General features: G+C 48.4%; 1 protein-coding gene across 3 annotated transcripts in view; it reads left to right on the top strand.

Moving 5' to 3' along the window:
* PECAM1 (platelet and endothelial cell adhesion molecule 1) overlaps positions 1–9,810 on the top strand; it is a 44,138-nt gene extending 34,328 nt beyond the window's left edge. For 2 of the 3 annotated variants that reach the window (XM_016204607.2, XM_016204590.2), the window contains one exon: positions 9,384–9,810. In XM_016204607.2, coding sequence (XP_016060093.2) covers positions 9,384–9,403 — 20 coding nt within the window. In that variant the 3' untranslated portion in view covers positions 9,404–9,810. Of the gene's footprint in view, positions 1–5,061; positions 5,085–9,383 lie in introns of all 3 variants that reach the window. The other variant, XM_016204598.2, reaches the window with a different exon arrangement.
* The last annotated feature ends 9,295 nt before the right edge of the window (positions 9,811–19,105 follow it).

The following is a 19,105-nucleotide window of genomic DNA, read 5'->3' as shown; positions in this document are numbered from 1 at the left end:
TGATTGTGTCACTCTAAGTTCTGCTCTGCTTGAAGGGGTAGGGTCTTTCCTACTCCTCAGCAATCCTGGAGGGATGGCTCAGGGTGGACAGCAGAGATAACCCTGTGTGTGGGGGGGGGGGTGGGGGGGTGATCTACAATAAAATAAAGGCCTTGTTGGGATGGATCTCTGAACAGGCCAGCAAGCAGGCTGAGGGCAGAGCTGTCTTGTCTGACCTTTCCTTCTTAATTTTTCATTCTTCCCCACCTTAATTCCTCAGTTCCCTGGAGTCTTCCAACGGGCAGCATTTCAGGGCTGGCTATTTTGGGAACTGGCTCACAGGGCACAGTTCTGGCTCTTAAGCCCCATTTTCCCCTTAGTGACACAAAAGCAAACAACTCTTCCAGATAAGCAAAAAGGCCCTGGGGCAGGCCTGCCTCCAAGGAGCAACCCAGGGCTGGCAGGCCTCTGGGGAGGGCGTGGAGAGGGTGGGCTCTGCCTGAGGAGTGGGGGGGGGGGTCTCGCACGCTGTGGGAGGCCCTGTCTTTGTAATCGTGGCTTTAGTCTCTAAGCTCAGCTTTTGTTGTTGTTTGTTTATTTTTAACTGTGATCTAGTATACCTCACACTTGCCATTTTCACCACTTTTAAGTGCATTCAGGGCATTAAATTCATTCACAATATTGTACAACCATCGCCACCATCCATCTCCAGAAGCTTTTCATTTTCCCAAACTGCAGCTCTCTACCCACTAAACAATAACTCCCTGCTCTTCTTAGCCCCAACAACAACCATGCTATTTTGCATCTCTGTGAAGGTGACTAAGCTCAACCTTTTTATCTGTCAAAGGAGGTGGTTGAAAGAATGATCTTAAGTTGCCTTCCAATAATAACATTCAGGGAGTCTCAATGTCCCGGTATTTGGAAGTGACAGTCATTTGTCTCTGCCTTAATCAGTCCAGAAGCACCCATCCCCCTGAACATGTTGGTGAGGAGGAGGTCCTCGGTCACTTCTCTGAGTCACTCCCTGGGTCCCATGGAGCCAATCCTAACCCTTTAACCACCCTTGACTCCAAGACCACATAGGTATTTTCTTTCAAGCCTGAATTTCCCCTTCAAATCTGAATTAAGTTAGGGATCTAGGGTCCAACTTAATTGGGCTTCTGCTGCATTCACATCAGCCGGAGTTCCACCTGGAAGGTTCTTTGTACTGTGAACCTGATGGAGAACACCCTCTGTAGGAGGTGGAAACCTGGGGTTTGGTCTCAGCTCTGCCCCATCAGGTTATACGACTTGGCCCCCACCACGCACTTCTCCCTGCCATGTTAGTTTTCTCATTAAATCTCAACATAATGCCCCTGAGCCATGTAGAGTTGCTATAAACACTTCAGTGTCCCTTGGGAGTGTGTGTGGCCCTTGGGTGCATAAGGAAGGGCTGTGGTGGGCAGGTGGGTTCTTTCAAATGAAGAGGAGGGGGGCCCAGCTGGGTGGCTCAGTTGCTTGGAGGGTCGACTTGTACACCAAAAAGGTTGCAGGTTCAATTCCCGGTCAGGGCACGCTTGGGAGGCAACCGTTCAATATTTTTCACTCTCTCTAACTCTCTCTCTCTCTAAAAATCAATAAACATATCCTCAGTGAGGATTTAAACAAATCAACTGGGGAGGAGAGAGACATCTCTGACTCCATGTCTCCCGCTGAGCCGTGGCCATGGTCATGCAAATGTGCTGTTTTGGACAGAGCCTGCCATCATGCTGACATATAGTGAAGATGACATCTTCTTGTCCTAACAATTAACTCTTAGTCTAAGACAAGGAAACCTCTTGGTCTTTGGGCTTCTCCCCTTTCCAACTATTAGATCATTTGTTGCTACATGTTAGGGAAGGAAGGAGACGGGGGTTCTCAGAACTAAAAAAATTACACCAGAAAAAAACCAGATTAAGAGCTTTTGCATCTCTGTAACCGTCCGTCCGTCCGTCCACCCGTCAGTCCGTCTGTCCGTTTCTCAGGGGAGTGGGGAAAATGCTGATAATTTCCTTGTGGTTTAGATCTGCAAGCTTAGCACTTGAAATTCCCCAAAGTTCTTGTTCCCTTTTCAATTATTTGCAAATCCCAGTCAGCAACAGCTGCTTTAATTATGGGTTCTGATTAGGCTGAAGCAAACTAAGACTTATCCAGACCAGGATGCCAAGAATGCCAATGTGAAGAAAGCCCGGCTTAGAGGAATTCACCTCCCGTGATCTTTCAACAGCAGAGCTGCTTTTCCCCTCTTGATGCGCGTGCCCACCTTGGGAGGTGTCCTGGGCACAACCCACCTGACAACTTGAGGCCCTGGGAAAAGATGCCAAGCCCCGCTCCAGATGCTAACCTGAGTCTCCTGGGTCAGACGGAGCCCACCTTCCCACCTGAGTATCTGCTCGCTCAGCCTCTGCCTTTTGCTTTTGCTTTGCCTGAATTCAGACTCCCAGAGGTTTCTTAAGAGGGAGAAATCCAGTTTACCAGGAGCAGCTGGCTATCGAGAAAATAGAACGGGTGTCCCTGCTGCGAGGGCGAGAGGAGCATGGGGCCCAGTCCCCACCCACCCTGTGGGACCCAGAGCAACCCGGGCTTGGACCTTGAGAGGGTAAAAAAATACTCCATGAAAGAGAAAAAGCATACTGCCCTCCAGATTCTATTTTTGGGGTGGTTCCTCTGTTACTAAAGAGAAAACTACAAGTGTACGTAAACTTGGTGTTTATCAGCAGTCTCCAATTTTAGTATTTCATATTCAGGTTGCTTTAAGAAACACGGACTGAGGCATTCCCACTCTTTTGTCTCATTCCAGAGCCCTCGGGGCTTTGGGGGAGCAGGAAGCATGGGGTTCTTCAGGTCCTCGCAGATTGGGGGTGGGGGTGGGGTGCTGCTCAGTCCTCACTCAATGTGTGGAAGTTTACTCAACTCCACCGTTGGACTGATTCATCCATTTGGCCGTTGACGCCTGCGCCTGTCCCAGCCAGGACAGAGGGGGCCCCTTAGGAACTTCTGGCCCTGTTCCTTCTAGAGGGGACACACAATGGAGCTGTGATAAGACAGGGTCCGAGGGGGAAGTGGACTTGTGGAAACAGGATATTTCTAAATTAGAAAAAAAATAGAAGGGTTGTGACAGATGGGCCCTGAGACTGCCCAAGACTCAGAAGGAACCAGGTTTGAGCTTGGGCGGCTGGTAAAAACCTGGGCCCCTTGGAGAGCTTCCACCAGCAAGACTGAGGACTCGAGAGCGGTTATGGCCTTCCTGCCATCACTCCACCACCATCAAGAATGGCAACCAGCCCAGCCGGCCGTGGCTCAGCGGTTGAGCATCGACCTAGGATCCAGGTGATCAGGGTTCGATTCCCAGTCCAGGCACATGCCCAGGTTGCGGGCTGCAGCCGATCAGTGACTCTCTCATCATTGATGTTTCTCTCTCTCTCTCCCTCTCATTTCCTCTCTCTGAAATCAATAAAGATATATTTTAAAAAAAGAATGGCAACCAGCCCAGCCGGTGTGGCTCAATGGTTGAGGCACCGGCACAAGAACCAGGAGGTCAAGTTCGATTCCCGGTCAGGGCACATGCCTGGGTTGCGGGCTCGATCCCCAGTAGGGGGCATGCAGGAGGCAGCCGATCAATGACTCTCTCTCATCATTGATGTTTCTCTCTCTCTCCCTCTCCCTTCCTCTCTCTGAAATCAACTGGGGAAAAAAAAAAGAGTGGCAACCACCCCCAATTCGAATCTATCTCCTCTCGGGGCCTTCCTCAGGTAACAAGAGGTCCCCGTGGCTTCTCCGTCTTCATGTCTATGTCCATGTCCATAGGAATCAGCCCCAATGTGTGGCCACTGCCCATTCAGAAACTCTGCTATTAGTGGGGCCTGGCCCTGTCCAGTGGGGCAAATCAGACCCCTCTCTTGCCTCTAATAGTGAAAACCATCTCTAACTAATGCAGGCAGGGACCACTCACCCTCCTGTTCCCACTGGCCCTTCTCACCCTCACGGTCATCTTCCTGGCATTTGCTTAGGGCTACGTTCATCACTGAAGCCTGGCAAGGCCGGCTAATTCCAGATACACTGGCAAGAAGACAGCGTGGCCTCCGGAGGCTCAGGGCATGTGGCGGTCCTGCCCTTCAGACAGCGCTTGGGCCACGCATGCCAAGAGCATCAGCAGTGTTCATAGCTTCTGCTCCATTGATCCCACTCCTGGGAAAAGACAGACTAGGAAGAAATATGGAAACAGCTTTATTCCCGAAGAGGATACTGGCAGCATTATTTAAAACAGCAAAAACTTGGAAAGAACCTAAACTGTTAAAGTCAGGAACTGGTTAAGTAAATAACTGCACATCCATCGAATGGTTATTATGCAGCTGCTAACAGTAATGTTTCCGAAGATACCAGGAAACATTTATAAAATCACATTATGCGAAAAAGATATGCTATGAAACGGCAGGTACTGTATAATTATATCTCCGAAAGAAAGCCTACTTACAGCAGAAGAGATAGAAAGTGTCAGTGGGGTTTCAAGAGTAGAACCAGAGATACTTTTTATCTGCTACTTTCTACTTTTCTGTAAGTTTTTCCTCCCTAAAATAACAGGTGGTACTAATTTAAAAAAAACAACTGTTTAAAATGTCAAATGAGCCCTGGCTGGTGTGGCTCAGTTGGTTGAGCATCCTCGCATGCACAGAGAGGTCGCCAGTTCAATTCCCGGTCAGGGCACATGCCTGAGTTTTGGGCTCAATCCCCAGTAGGGAGTGTGCAGGAGGCAGCCGACCAATGTTTCTCTTTCTCTCTCCTTTCCTTTCTCTCAAAAACCAGTAAAAACATATATTTTTTAAAAATGTCAAATGAGCTGCAAGGGACATTACATGCTTGTCACATGGAGCTACAGGGCCCGGGGAAGCTGTCTGGGCAAAGGAGCCATAAACCTGGGCACCCAGTGAGCTTGCAGGTCTGGCACCCTCTTCTGCACCATCCCCCCCTTTTCCTTCTGGGCTCAGCCCCTGAGATGTTGAAATAGGAGGACCCTAACATGCTCTCTTGGCATTGCTCACCTCCCTGTTACCCTTTGTTTTACAGATGTCATGGAAAACAGATATTCTGTAAGTACACATTTTACATACTTTTTGTTTTAAATAGTCCACTGGACAGTGAAATATTTCCAGACTTACCCAGATTCTGCATTCCCACTAATTACACCCTGTACTGGCCTCGTCTGTTTTAGACCAGGAGCCCTGGGCCCATGAGATGTGGTCATTAGACCAGCCAGCTTTTCTGGGCCAGTTGTGATGTCAAATATTCTCTCCCACTGTTTCCATCATTACCTCTCAGTCCACATATGAAGGGAGACCCTGGAAGTCCCCTCCCAGAGAACTAGGGCACTTAGCTCCAAACAAGCCAAGTTCATACTTCCTGCTAGTCTAGGGTTCAGGCTTGGGAAGAGGGCAGTTCCAGGGGGTATGCTTGGAGGAGTGGGGCCTATGCCAGTCACCCCTACACACCAGCCCTCTGCTGCAGGGGACACTCAAGGCCCTTGCCCAATGAGGGATTCAGACCAGTTACCACTGATGAGAAAGCAAGGTGCTGATAGCTACCCCAAGGACTATGGAAACACAGAAGAGAGGTGCTTCATCCCACCTGGTTAGTGGCCTCTTTACCAAGGAAGGGCCCCTCGGATGGGCCATGAAGAATGCCTTGGCTTACAGCAGGGTGCAGGTGGAAAGATCAGCAGGAGCAAAGGCGTGAGGCATGGAGCAGCTTTAAGCAGCTCAGAATTGGAGAAGAGAGTGCTGGGGACCAGGGAGGGGAAAGGTAAGTTAGGGCTTGCATGTGAAGGACTGAATGCCTCATTAGGTTTCATTCTGTAAGAAACCGGATTTAAGAAACTGCTACTTGGCATGTGAGAAAGTTTAGAAGAAATGTTCAGATATCCAGGTTCAAATTTTGCAAAGACCCATCTCTCCCTGTCTTCCTACTCCCAGCCCTTTTATGAGCCACGCAGCAGTGCAGGAGTTAACTTACCGGGCAGCTTGTATCTTAAGAGATGAAGAATTTGCCCCACTGAACTGCTCCTTTAAGGTCTGGGAAGAACTTTCAGGAAGATTGCTCGTCGCCCTTCCAGTGGGCCCCCGGCTTCCTTTGTTTGCCTGAGCCTGAATTCTTATAAAACAGAGAACTCATTATGCCTTTGACAGACAGGAAACCGCTGGCATCCCTATTGTGGAGGAAAGCTATCAATTTAAGGACAAAAGGAATGAAATGAATGTCTTTTTCTAACCTAAACCCACCCAGACTTCGGAAATCAGAGACTATTGCATGGGAAGGGCAGGGAGCCTAATTTATAGGTGAGAAAACTGAGGCCCGAGTTGCCAGAAAAGCCTGACCAGGGTTACCCAGCTAGTCCCTAGCAGAGCCAGAACTAGAATTTAGGTCTCCAGGCCCGCCTCCCCCTGGCCAGTCCATGACAGGAGACTCCCTCCAAGAAGGGATGTCACTGTCCCAGCCGTCACGGCCTCGAAAGAACGGAAAGTGAGACCGTTGTTCCACGGGCAGTGTGGGACCCAGATAAAGAGACGCTGCAGTAAACAGCTGTGTCCACCCAAGGCAAGTCTGCTGGACCTGCAGGACCGACTGACTGACTTTGTCTTCCATCCAAATGGTCTCTCTAGACAAAGGCTCCGAGCCCCAGGACAGATAGAACTTTCTCTTTCCCCAGAAGCTGGCCCATGAGTACAGAAACCTGCTCCCAGGATCCCCTGAGGGCCCCCCCATGGCTGGGCCTGCTCTCCAAAATACTCAAGCCTTTCGGGCGGGAGAGCAGGGGTTCCCAGGCGTTGGGAAGGAATTTGGAATCTCTAAGTGAAAGCATTTTGTTTATAAAAGACGCAGGTATAGTTTCCCTAATAATCAGCTGGTGGGTGAGGGTCAGGAGAAAATTAATTGAATTGCCCAGCAGGGAAATGGGAGGGGGTTTCCTTCCTGAAATCAAACCTGGCGATCATTCCCAGTTGTTTAATGGCCGTTGCTTCTGAAAACATATTGGAGGAAATATCTTAACAATGAGATAGCCACTTAGCCAAATACCAATTTAGTATTGTTTGACTTGCTTCAATGGCGCATTCTGACTTCATTTTCCTCTGCCATTTTTGCCTTGTTTATAAATTGTGTTTGCGGCCAAGGCAGACAGATAACATGAAAGAGAACACCCCGTCCTTAACTGAAAGGGGGGCGCGGGTCTGGACCTGCATGGGTCTCGGGATCTTGGAGAGAACTTTGCCTTTTTACTGAAGAAAAAAAAAAGAAAACAAAAAAAAGGCAGCTCCTATTTTCAGCCTACCTCCTTCCCTCCTGGGAGCCAGCAGGCAGCCAGGCTGCGGGCACTGCCCAGGAGCTGGGATCAAGAGACCAGCGGCAGTGCCAGTTCTGCAGACATCTGTTGGGTGGCCCTGTCGTCCTGAAGCCTAAGCTCCCTGATCTATACAATGGAGATAGTACTTAGGATCAGAGACACCCCCCACTGAAACTTGACCTTTCCCTTAGTAGTCATTTATCAGCCATGTGACTTTGGGCAGATTTCCTAGGTTCTCAGGGCCTCAGTTTCCTCATCTGTAAATTTGAGACTTTAAGACCCCCACACCTGGTTGTGGCAAGAATTAAACGAGCACCTGGCACAGACTTGGTTTATTGGAAGTGCTCACGAGGGGCACGGTCCAGAAGCTGGAGTAGAGATGCCGGGGGCGTTAGAAGCAAAATGACCTTTGGCCAGAAAGCAGGGCGGTTTCGCGAGTGGCTGGCGGCTGGCCTGTGAGCAAGCGTGGGCCTTGGGTGTGAGCGTGTTAACCTTTACTTAGAAATCCCAAGGCGCTGTTGACTGTGGCCCAGCCCTTCCTGTCCGGGGCCTGGTCTGACAGCAGCTCCCCAAGCACTGGCTTCCTTCAGAGAGGGGAGAGCAGAGGTGCGTGGGGAGGGACTCGGTCTGGGCCCCGCAGGAAGGCTGGGCACCAGGGTCACCCCTCCGGTGCAGCGGAGGAAATGGGGCGAGGGCAGCTGCCAAGGCTGGTGGGACTCCAGCCCCCTGGGGCCAGCACAGCTCTCTTGGCCCGCTTGCCAGGGTCTCTCCTGGCAGGGGAGGAGGCAGAGCCTTGGGCTTCCAGCTAAAGCCCCTCAGACCTGCATCCTGCTGCACCTCTGAACTCCCTCAGTTTGTTAGGACCTCTATTTTACGGTGGTGGTGTTTGTCAATAATTTCTGGGATATAAAATGTGGGGGGGGATCTTGCATCCTCAGCATAGAGAACTGCCTGGGTAAGATGTGGGTCCAGTCCCTGGTGGGGGGGGGGGTAGGTAACAAATACCATATGCAGCAGTTAGAGAACACTACAACCTTTATTCTTTTTTTTTAAATGTCACAAAACATACAGATGAAATTTACCATTTTAATCATTAAAAAATTTTGTTTATTGATCGATTTTAGAGTGAGAAGAGGGGGAGAGAGAGAGAGAGACATTGATCTATTGTTCCACTTATTTATGCATCGTTGGTTGATTCTCGTATGTGCCCTGACAGGGGATGGAACCCGTGACCTTGGCATATTGGGACAACACTGTAACCAACTGGGCTACCTGGCCTATTTGAACCATTTTTAAGTACAATTCAGTGATATTACGTGCATTCGCATTGTTGTGCAATTACCACCATCCACCCACAGAACTTTTTCACCACCCCAAACTCAAACTCTGTGCCCCTTTAATAACACTAACCCCCTCCCCCCCAGTCCCTGGCAACCACTGCTCTACTCTGTCTCTCTAAATTTGAATACTCCAGATACCTCACATAGGTGGAATCATACAATAGTTATTCCTTTTGTGTCTGGCTTCTTTCACTTAGCGTAACATTTTCAAGGTTGGTCCACGTTGAAATCTATCAGAATTTCATTTCTTTTTAAGGCAGAACCATATCATTTTAAAACATTTCAGTTTGGTCATTGGAGTTCAGACCTTCATTTGTGAAATCCAAAAACAGACCCAAAGATGGTCCGTCTCATGTCAGAGGCAGAGCTGGGGCAAGAAGCCAGGTCTCTGTGGACCTTCTTCTGCGGGGAGGTGTAGCACCCACGGGACGTAGTGCTGGGCACACAGTGGGTGCCTGAGGAAGGTGCTTGGTGGTCCTACGTGCAGCATGTATGTGGTGAGCGGAGGCTGCAGGCCCCGTAGGGCGGGCGCGGAGGGGGGGGAGTGAGTGAAGGCAGAAGCTGCCCCTCGGGGCGGCCCGTGCCAGCGGATGACAGCATTGCTTTGCAGTTCCTTTGAGAAGCCCTGTCTCCTGTCGGCATGCCTTTCCCCCAGCCCAGTCTTCAGGCTGGAAGGGTGTGACCCTACCTTGTCTTGTCTCTTGTCACTACAGAAAACGGAAAGCTCCCTTGATGGAACTTAGGACTGCGAGAGCGGACACTCGTCCCCGGGAGGACATCCACATTCCAAGAAGAGCAGTCGATTCCCGATTCTGAGAGCTCTGTGCACTTACTTCTGAACCTGCCCTGCTCCCACTGAACACAGCAAGCCCTCAGGCCAAGCCACCAGTTTTTAAAGCCATCTGGCTGCATCTGTGTTGTGTGTAAAGAGAGAGAGAGAGGGGCCAGTTCATTCCCTCCCGGCCCCCTCCCAAGTCGGAGCGCCCGTGGGCGTGGAAAGGAGCAGAAGGAAGCTCAGAGTCAGCAGGCCATTGGGATATTTTGAAACTTGAATATTTTTGTCTTGTACAGAGATAAAGAACTTCTCCAAGTACCTTTATACACAGAAACCTGTTGTTTTTTTTTGGTTTGATTTTTTTTTTTTTTTTTTTGTAGTCGATCACTTCTAGCAAATGGCCTGGCTTAGGGGCTAGTTTTTTTCTTTGTCTTTGGTCCTTCAAAGGCCTGTAGTTCTGGGTAGTCCTTGTTCCTTGAGTGCATAGCACTCACCAGACAGCTGCACCCTGTCCCCTCCACAACCTTACCCCCCACACAAATGGGAAAACAAAGCTGCTTGGAAGCAACCCCATTGATATGTCAACTTGAAGACAGGGTTCATTCGGGCAATGCACAAAATAGAAAATGAACTTGGACGGCACAGATGTTCTTAAGCTGTTTCTCTATACTCTTTTATCTCCTCCATGCTGAAGGCTGAACAACAGGAAGATGGTTGCCTACAGCAAATAGTATTTTTAATAGAAAAATGAAATGCGTATTTTTCTTACTAATTTTTTTTTATTTATTCCTTGCTAAAGAAATGGTCTCCTGAGGTCTTACGATGTCTGTGATGTTGTCTTGAGTGGGTGGGTGAGGGGCTGCAGCCCTTCCCAGTGGAAGTTCACTAGTGGGCACACCTCACCAAGACCACTCCCTTCATCCGCCTCAGAGACACAGCGGCAGGCACCCTGGCGGGGTGTTGTATTCAATAAATTTGATCTTTACTCTTCAAAGACCTGTGAAATGTCATCTTCTGAGAGGCCACATGCATGTAGGATATCGGTAGTGCTCAAGGACTCCTCAGGCCCGTTGAAGTCACAGACAGAACAAAGCAGGTCTCATCAGCAGACTGAGTCAACACGGGCCGAGGGCCTCTGTGCCCTCCACTGACACCAGGGCCAGAGATAGGCCGAGTCTCAAACACCAGTCATTAATATCCACTGGTTGGCGCTTCCATGTTTGCCGCCCATCTGAAGACTCCTAGGCTGTCCTGGGCAGATAGGGTTGTCAGATTGAACAAAAGAAACGACAGAACCTCCCAAAACCCAGGTTTCCCAGTTAAATTTGAATGTCAAATAGATGAATAATTGAGTATAAGTATGTCCCGGGTAATATTTGGTACATACTTATACTATAAAAGTATTCATTTATCTGAAATTTGCATTTAACTAGGATCCTATATTTTATCTGGCAGCCCTACTGGTAAAGCACCCACCCACCCCTCTAGGCCTTGGGATCCACACTCCCCAGTGGCCTCAGACTAGACCTGACTGCCCCACAGGCGGGGTCCCCCATCAGAGCATCCCACCACTGGGCCTGAAGGCAGGGGGAGATCCAGTGCATCCTGGCTCTGCCAGTTTCCAGCTGCAGAAGCTTGAACTTTAGAACTTCAGCTGCTTTAGCTCTAAAATGAGGTTAAACTAATGGTTCTTAACATTTATAGGGTTTAGACGCCTTTGAAAATACGATGAAAGCTATAGATGCACACATACACACACAAAGTTGTGTCACAAAAATGTTATACAACTTCCCAGTTTTCAGGGCTAAAGACTCAGGCTGGAGGCAAAGGATTAGATGATTTCTAACAACCTCGCCAGAGCCCCCGGGTCACTTCATCAGAGCAGGGCCATTGACGTGGAAGCTGGGAAGACTCTCTTCTTACTGCTTATGACTTATTTACGGGGCATAAGTGGGTTTTTAATTATTTATTCCTTGTCTCTATCTCTAAGGAAACCACACACGCAGGGGTCTTTCATGGTAGATGTAATGACTAAAGATTTCTCTAAATCCAGGATCCCGGTTCAGCTGTCCTAACTGGACGGCATAACCAAGCATCCAAGTCTGAGCTCATCGCTGAACAAGTGTCCCCTGGCCAACTCCACGCGAGGCCATTTTTCTCCATGGTTGAACTTATTAGTTAGAGCTCCCTCTTGTGTACCCACGTTGTATCAAGTCATTAAAGCGCTTGAAACGCTCCAAAGCAAAGGCACAGTGGAATTTTCCCCCTCGCCTGAGGAGCCACAAGAGCTCAACGACCCATTTCATGAGCCTATATTGAGCGCTCCGTGAGCATTGACTGATTAACTGAACCCTCACTCCCTGACCTAGACTCAAGATGGGCAATTTGACTCCAAGGTCAACATCCATTCATTGAACCTGATTTTTCTACCATGGGGATTTTGCCTCCCAGTTTCTAAAGAGATTTTTAGTTGTCGCACCTGAATGGGGTCGCTATTGGCATCTGGTGGGTAGAAAAGCCAGGAATGCTGCTAAATATCTTACACTGCACAGGACAGTCCCCAGTGACAAAAATTACCAAGTCCAAAACGCCAGTAGTGCCAAGGTTGAGAAACCCTGCATTAAACCAGCAGTTATTCATTTATTTACTCAACAAGCTTTGCCGGGAAAATTTCCTGGGGCCCAAAGATTGAAGAAAGAAGCTGGAAACTCTAGCATTACATTGAGTTTATTAAGAGAATTTATGGACAGAAGCAGCATCTTGGACAGCAGCAAGATGATAAATCTCCACACCCGAGAAGGGATGGGGCTTGTTGTCTACAGCCAAGTGGTCTGAGTTAACACAGGTGACTTGGAGCCACATGGCTCAAGCTTGTTAAGAGCTATTAAACCCAAAGCAGAAGCAACTTAAGGGGCCCACTTACCTATGCAAGACTATTCCCTTCAGGTGATGCAGGCCCACCCCACCAGGGTCAGCTTGCTACGTAAGGTGGCGTGGGTACCGGTAAGTACTGGGAATTATTTCACCTAACAAGTTTGTATCCCTCGTGCTGTTTTCTGGACATTGTTGGTAATAAGATTATAAAGTCACGCGGCATCTCCTCTCCTGGGACAAACAATACGGTAGATACAGGTTAGCTGAGAGCCAATTGCAACAGGGGGACAAATGCTGTGATGGAGAAATTCAAAGCAAATGGGGACAGAGAGAAAGGGCTCCTAACACAGACTTTGGGGAACCAAGCAAAGTGATGGTGAAGTTGGGGTCTAATTGTTGCAGGCGGCGGGGACAGTCCCAGGTGTTAGGCTGGTGGGGTCAGACCAGACCTGGGTGCAGCAACCTCAGTACTTGAATTCTGGCTAGGAAAGAATTCAGAGCCAAGACTCCAGTTATAAGAGAACATTTATTTGTAAAATCACAGAGGTAGGAGAAGTAATTCCTAGAAGAAATGGGCTTAGGAAACAAGTTATAGAGGTAAAGGAAGGGCCCTTGGATCTTGGGAGTGAGGGAGGTAATGGTGATGCACCTTGGGGGAAAGGGAAGGCGAGGGGGGGAAGTGGAAGGAGGGGGGAGGGGGGAGGGGGAGGGGGAGGAAAGGCTCACTGTGCTCCCAGAAGGGAGAGCTCTCTGGGTCTTGGTCCTGAGGGTTTAAAGGTGGAGATTTTAGGGGAGGTCCCAGGGGACGATCTTAATAGAATATTCAGCAGTTTTCCAGGTATGTCCTTTCAGATCAGGGTCTCCACTGATTGATTGGCCAGCGCCGTGCGGGGGTCATTATCCAATGCGGCCAGTCCTGAGGTCAGCCGTGGTGTCACTTGTCTGGTTTGGCTGCTTTTCTGAGCCTGGAGCTGAATACAACTGGGGTCTAGATGTTATCTCTAGGGAGAAAAAGTCAGGGGATCCAAACCACATCAGATACGCTAGGGGAGGAAGGGCCACCCTGGGGCCAGACCTGGGTGTAGCAACCTCAGTACTTGAATTCTGGCTAGGAAAGAATTCAGCGCCCAGACTCCAATTATAAGAGACTCCTATTATAAGACTCCAGTTATAAGGAGGTCACACTCTCCAACAGTCTGTTGCTTAGGCACCCAGGGCTTTCCACCCTGGTGACCTTCAGTACCTGGCCCATTGTCCTTGCCCTGCTGGTGTCTGTCTAACTGTGGACGGCATTTCCAGGTAGACTTGGGGGGGGGGGGAGGACTATTCAACCCAGCACAGAAGGAATTGGACAAGATGAGCTCATGTCCCTGCAGCTCTGACTTGCCACATCTCTAAAATGCTCAGGTGAGTAGAGAGGTGTGGCAACAGTGACTCACCTTCAAATGACAACCTTTCGAGAATTCTCCGTCTCTCACTGTACTTTGCTCCCTTGTGTTTTGTGTCTCTTCTTCTGAAAATATTCTTGTGTTTCTCTCTAATGTCCTTCAAAGTCCTCCCTCCTCTCGTCGCGCATCCTGTCCCTGCTTCCTCCCTCCTCTCTTTTTTCTGCTCCACTTGACCTTTCCCCTGACCCCTCTCACCCCCAGTTAACTGGCCATCATATAGAATTGAAATTTATGTACTTCCTATATTTATAGATGAGTTTTATATTCCCAGCGGTTCATTTTGAGAGCCAATAATGGAATATTTTCTGTTTTTCTCTCTCCTTAGAAAAAAAAAAAGCCTCTAAAAGCCTGCGAAGTTGTTTCCTATCTATATTTGACCCTTGGTGGGTTATTGTCCTAAGAGTTTATTGAATTCATTAGGAAAAAGTCCCCCGTTGCTGCCCTACTTCCTCTGATCCTGGGATGTGCTAGTTTTCCTGGAACCTCTTGGCATAGGAGGGTCCGGTGAGTGCCAGAAACTATTGCATGAGTTTCTGGTACACCCACCTCTCCCCTCCTCGGGGCTTGGGTTGTTAGGGCCAGAATTTGCAGCACAGAGGAAAACTCCCATTGTTGGGGCTTTGAAGGAACCTGGAACTGGGTCCTAGAAAAAGAAAATAGAGTGGATTTCAGTGCCTTCCAAGGCAAGGATGACCCTGAAGCAGAATCTGAAAGCTCTGTCACACCACCAGCCACTAGTTAAAAGTGTGTGTCCCTGAGCCCAGATGAGCTCAGTTTTCAGGCTGCTCCTCCGGCAGGGTTAGTAAGAAGAGCAAGGTGGCGAAAGCCAGGCCCTTCTTTCTACCCTGAAGCTTTGGGCCACGACCATTGCAGCAGAGCCTTTGGCATGTGCAAATTTGCCACTTGAGGTTTTGATTATTTAGGAAGGGCCTTTTGATTATTTAGATGTGAGGCAGGTCCTTCCCCGGGGCTCCTGGGGCAAGACCATTCACTGAGATACAATCTGTTATGAGCTCTCTCTGGGCTCCTGGAAAAAGAACCTTCCATGGATGTGATGCATCTGTGATAGGTGGAGTGCAAGGGGCCCTCAGTTGCAGACACAGACATAGTGATTTCTATTTAAAAGTGCACAAGACAGAAAAAAAATGCCTTGAGCGAGATATGAAAATATTTATAAATCCTATATCCGATAAGGGATTCCTATTCTGAATATATAGAAAGCCCCTAAAGCTCAACAACAGAAAAACAAACAACTTGATTCAGAAATAAGCCAGGGACTTGAATAGACATTTCCAAAGAAGTTATACAAATGGCCGGTAAGCGCACAAAAAGATACTCAACACCACTCATCATTAGGGAAATGCAAATCAGAACCGCAGTGAGATCGCACCTATTAGGAAGGCTGCTACCAAAAACATCAACAACAAAAAAGCCCAGAAAATAATTACAAATGTTGGCGAGGACATGGAGAGATTGGGACCCTTGTGCACTGTTGGTGGGAATGCAGAATGTAGAGCTGCTCTGGAAACAGTATGGTGGTTCTTCAAAAAGCTAAAAATAGCCCTGGCCAGGTAGCTCAGTTGGTTAGATTGTTGTCCTGATACGCCAAGGTTTGGGGTTCGATCCCTGGTCGGGGCACATACAAGAATCAACCAGTGAATGCATCGATAAGTGCAACAACTAATCAGTGTTTCTCTCTTTCTCCCTTCCTCTCTCTCTCAAGTCAATTTTTAAAAAATTTATTTAAAAAGATTAAAAATAGAATTACCATGTGGTCAGGAAATTCCATTTTGGGGTGTATACTCAAATGCAATGACTGCTGAGTCTCCATCAGGTACCTGGACGCTCTCCCTCCTGGCAGTATGCCACAAGAGCCAAAGGGTGGAAGCCGCCCAAGTGTCCATCATCAGGGGAATAAATAGACAAAATGTGCCACCTACGTGCAGTGAAATGTTACTCAGCCTTAAAAAGGGAGGAAAAGCTGACACGTGCTACAGCAGGGATGGGCCTCGAGGACATTAGGTTAAGTGAAATAAGCCCGTCACAGAAAGACAATTGGTATACGATGCCAGCTATGTGAGGGACTCGGAGTAGTCCAAGCCATGGGCACAGGGCACAGAAGGGTGGCCGCCAGGGCCCGAAAGGGGAGGGTTGGAATTCCTCTTTCATGTTTCGGTGTCGCAGGATGAAGAGAGTCGCGGAGATGGATGGTTGTGATGGTTGTACATTATGAATAAATGGTTAAGATGGTAAATTTTTTATTATGTATATTTTACCACAAAATAAATTTAAGTGCATCAGGCAAAAATATGCCTTGGCAACTCTTTAAATTAAAAAAGACGAAAAAGAGCCCTGGACGGTGTGACATCGTCCTGTGCACCGAAAGGTTGCTGGTTCGGTGCCCGGTCAGGGCACATGCCCAGGTTGCAGGTTTGATCCCTGGTAGAGGTGAGTGCAGGAGGCAGCCGATCGATGTTTCTCTCACATTGACGTTTCTCTCTCTCTCTCCCCCTCTCCCTCACTCTCTCTAAAATCCATAAAAACATATTTTAAAAAAAGACAAAGGGTCTATAAGAAAAAAAGTTACTGTCATTTATTCAAATACATTGACTAGTATTCACTCAGGATATTCAGAGGCTTTGTTAAGAAAAACGAGGTAGGTTTTGAAAATTCACCCCTAGAAAACAGAGCCCTTGTCCCTGTTCAGTGGTGGGGGACATTTTGAGGCATCAGGCATTCGGCAAAGACACTCCTAGATGCGCTGAACTAGGGGCTCTCCTAGACTCCCTGGTTTTCATCGCTATTTTCAGTGAGAGCATCGGCGCAGGATTCACCGAGCCACGGAGCTGCGCGCTTTAACGTTGTACTCTTAGCCTTTGCGGTTAAAAGGGTCGCATTCTTCAGCCGTGACTGGGATTTTTGCAAACATCGCCCCATTTGGGGTGCGGCGGATGTCCCGCAGAGCTGTCCTGCACCGAAGGCTCCTGGACGTGACTGCGCCGGGTGCTCGGGCTTTCCTGGGGCGGACGGAGCGCTCTGCAGCCCCACGTGCTTCCTGCCGAACTCAGCTGCCAAAGACTTCGGAGCCAAATTCTGCACCCATCGGAGTAATTACTGCTGTCGAGTGCCCGTTATGTGGACTCCCGCTTCCTTTAGATGGTATCTCTTCCATTTTGATTCCCAACGGCTCCATGTTACATGACCTTTAATCTTGTTGGCTCCTTCAGATCCTTTTTGGAAAAGGCCTAGTGCGAATAATAAAAATTATCATTGTAGCTTAAGAGTTAACTGATAGAAACAAGTCCTACTTTTGATTATATTCATTTAGAAGAATATCCCTAGGGTCAGTGTGACCTTGGATTTGTTGCCCAAAGACCTGGAGCTCATTTTTTCATCAACCAAATGATGGGATCGGGCTCTGTTATCTTGAAGGTCCCATTGAACTACACAAATATTTTCTTGTGCACCTACTGTGTGCCAGACACTGTTATAGGTGTTTGGGATATATTGGTGAAGAAAACAGACAAAAATCCCTACTCTCGTGAAGCTTAGATTCTAGCAGAGAGAGATGGAAGTGACAATAAACATAATAAATAGATAATATGGTATGTGAGAAGGCGGTGAGACCGTGGGAAAGACAAGCAGACTGAAAGGAAGCAGGGCTGGGGCAGGTGTCAGTGTCTAGTAGGATGGTCTGGGCGAGCCTCAAAAAAGATTTGAGCAGCGGCTTGAGGGAGTCCAGGGAGTCGGCCGAGCAGAAGGCTATCTGGGGAAAGAGCTTTCCAGGCAGAGGGAGCAGCTATAGCAAAAGCCCTAAGGTACAGAGAGCAAAGAGGCCAAAGGGCTGGTGGAAGGAAGAAGGGGGGGAGGGGGGGGCAGTAGAAGAGTCATTGCTGATTATAATGTAAAAATAAAAGTTGCCTAATTGTAAATATATGTGGTTCTTCATGGGCTCGTTCCAATACCCTGCTCCTCAGAGTGTGGTCCGCAGACCAGCAGCATCTCAATCACCCATCGCCTGGCTGCTTGTTAGAAATTCAGAATCTTAGGACCCACCCCAGGCCCACGGATTCAGAACCCTCTGACCCGGAATCCATAGAGCAGTATGGTTAAGAGTGATATGTGACAAGTCACGCTCAAAAGGACAGCATCTTTATAAATATGCAGGCATGTCCCACATGCTGCGCGTTGCCAACTGGTTTTGTCTGGGAGAGACACCCGGGTTTGCCTGCCTGCCTTTGGCCCCTCACAAGGGCTTTGGAGGCCCAAGGCCCGCCGAGAGCGCCACCTAGTGGCCTGAAGAAAATTCACACACGGCCAGGATACAGCGTAGAATTCGTATGATATTTAACGTAACTGCAGTTTTTTGTTGTTTTTTCGATCCTCACCTGAGGATATTCTTTCCATTGCTTTCAGAGAGACTGGAAGGAGGGAGAGAGAGAAACATTGATGTGTCTCACATCCACTCGTTGCCTCCGGCATGCGACCCAACCAGGGTACGTACCCTTCGCCGGAACTGAACCAGGGACCCTTCAGTCCTCAGCCTGGCGCGCTGGCCACTGAACCAAACTGGCTGTGGCTAAAGTTATTGCGGTTTTAACCCTGCAATTGGCTTGGACTTTCCAAGTATCTCCATGTCTGGAAAGATCCAAATGGGCTAAGGGAACTGCTCTAGGTTAAAAGAGACCGAAGAGGCTGGACAACTAAATGCAACATGTGATCCTGAGTTGGATTCAAGACTTAAAAAAAAATACAAGCTGATGAAGGACACTATTGGGCCAGTGGGAAGGTTTGAATATGGGATGATATTAGATACAAGGAGGACAGTAATGTTAAATTTCCCGAGTGTGGTTACGGATGAGGTCCTCGTTCTCAGTGTTACGAATAAAGGAGACGATGTTCGTATCTAAATTTCAAATAATTCAGCAAAACTTAGAGAGAGAAAGCAAATGGACAAAATGTTAACAACTAGGGAATCTAGGTGAAGGATATACAAGTGTTTACTGTATTATTTCTTGTAACTTTTCTGCAGGCTTGAAAAAGTTCACAATAAAAAAAAGGGAGGGTATCATCTTTAAGTGGCAAGAAACTACAAAGGAGCCCTGAGAGCTGTGCCCCCTCGAAGCCTCCCCCACAAAGGTCTTGTTCCCCTGGCTTGTTTTCCTTGAGAGACTGAAGATCACACCTATGAGCTGATGGGAAGCCAGAGCAATGGTGTCCCAGCTCTTGGGCCCTGGCTCTATACGGGGCTCCATTTCTGCATTTCCCCTGTACTTTATTTCCTCATTTTGTATTATTTTAAATTACAGACCCAATGCACATTTGTTGTGGGGAAAAC

The sequence above is a fragment of the Miniopterus natalensis genome, chromosome 17 (genome assembly GCF_054644295.1).
Source record: "Miniopterus natalensis isolate mMinNat1 chromosome 17, mMinNat1.hap1, whole genome shotgun sequence".
Lineage (NCBI taxonomy): Eukaryota > Metazoa > Chordata > Mammalia > Chiroptera > Miniopteridae > Miniopterus > Miniopterus natalensis.
This window is presented reverse-complemented; position numbering and strand designations above follow the sequence as displayed.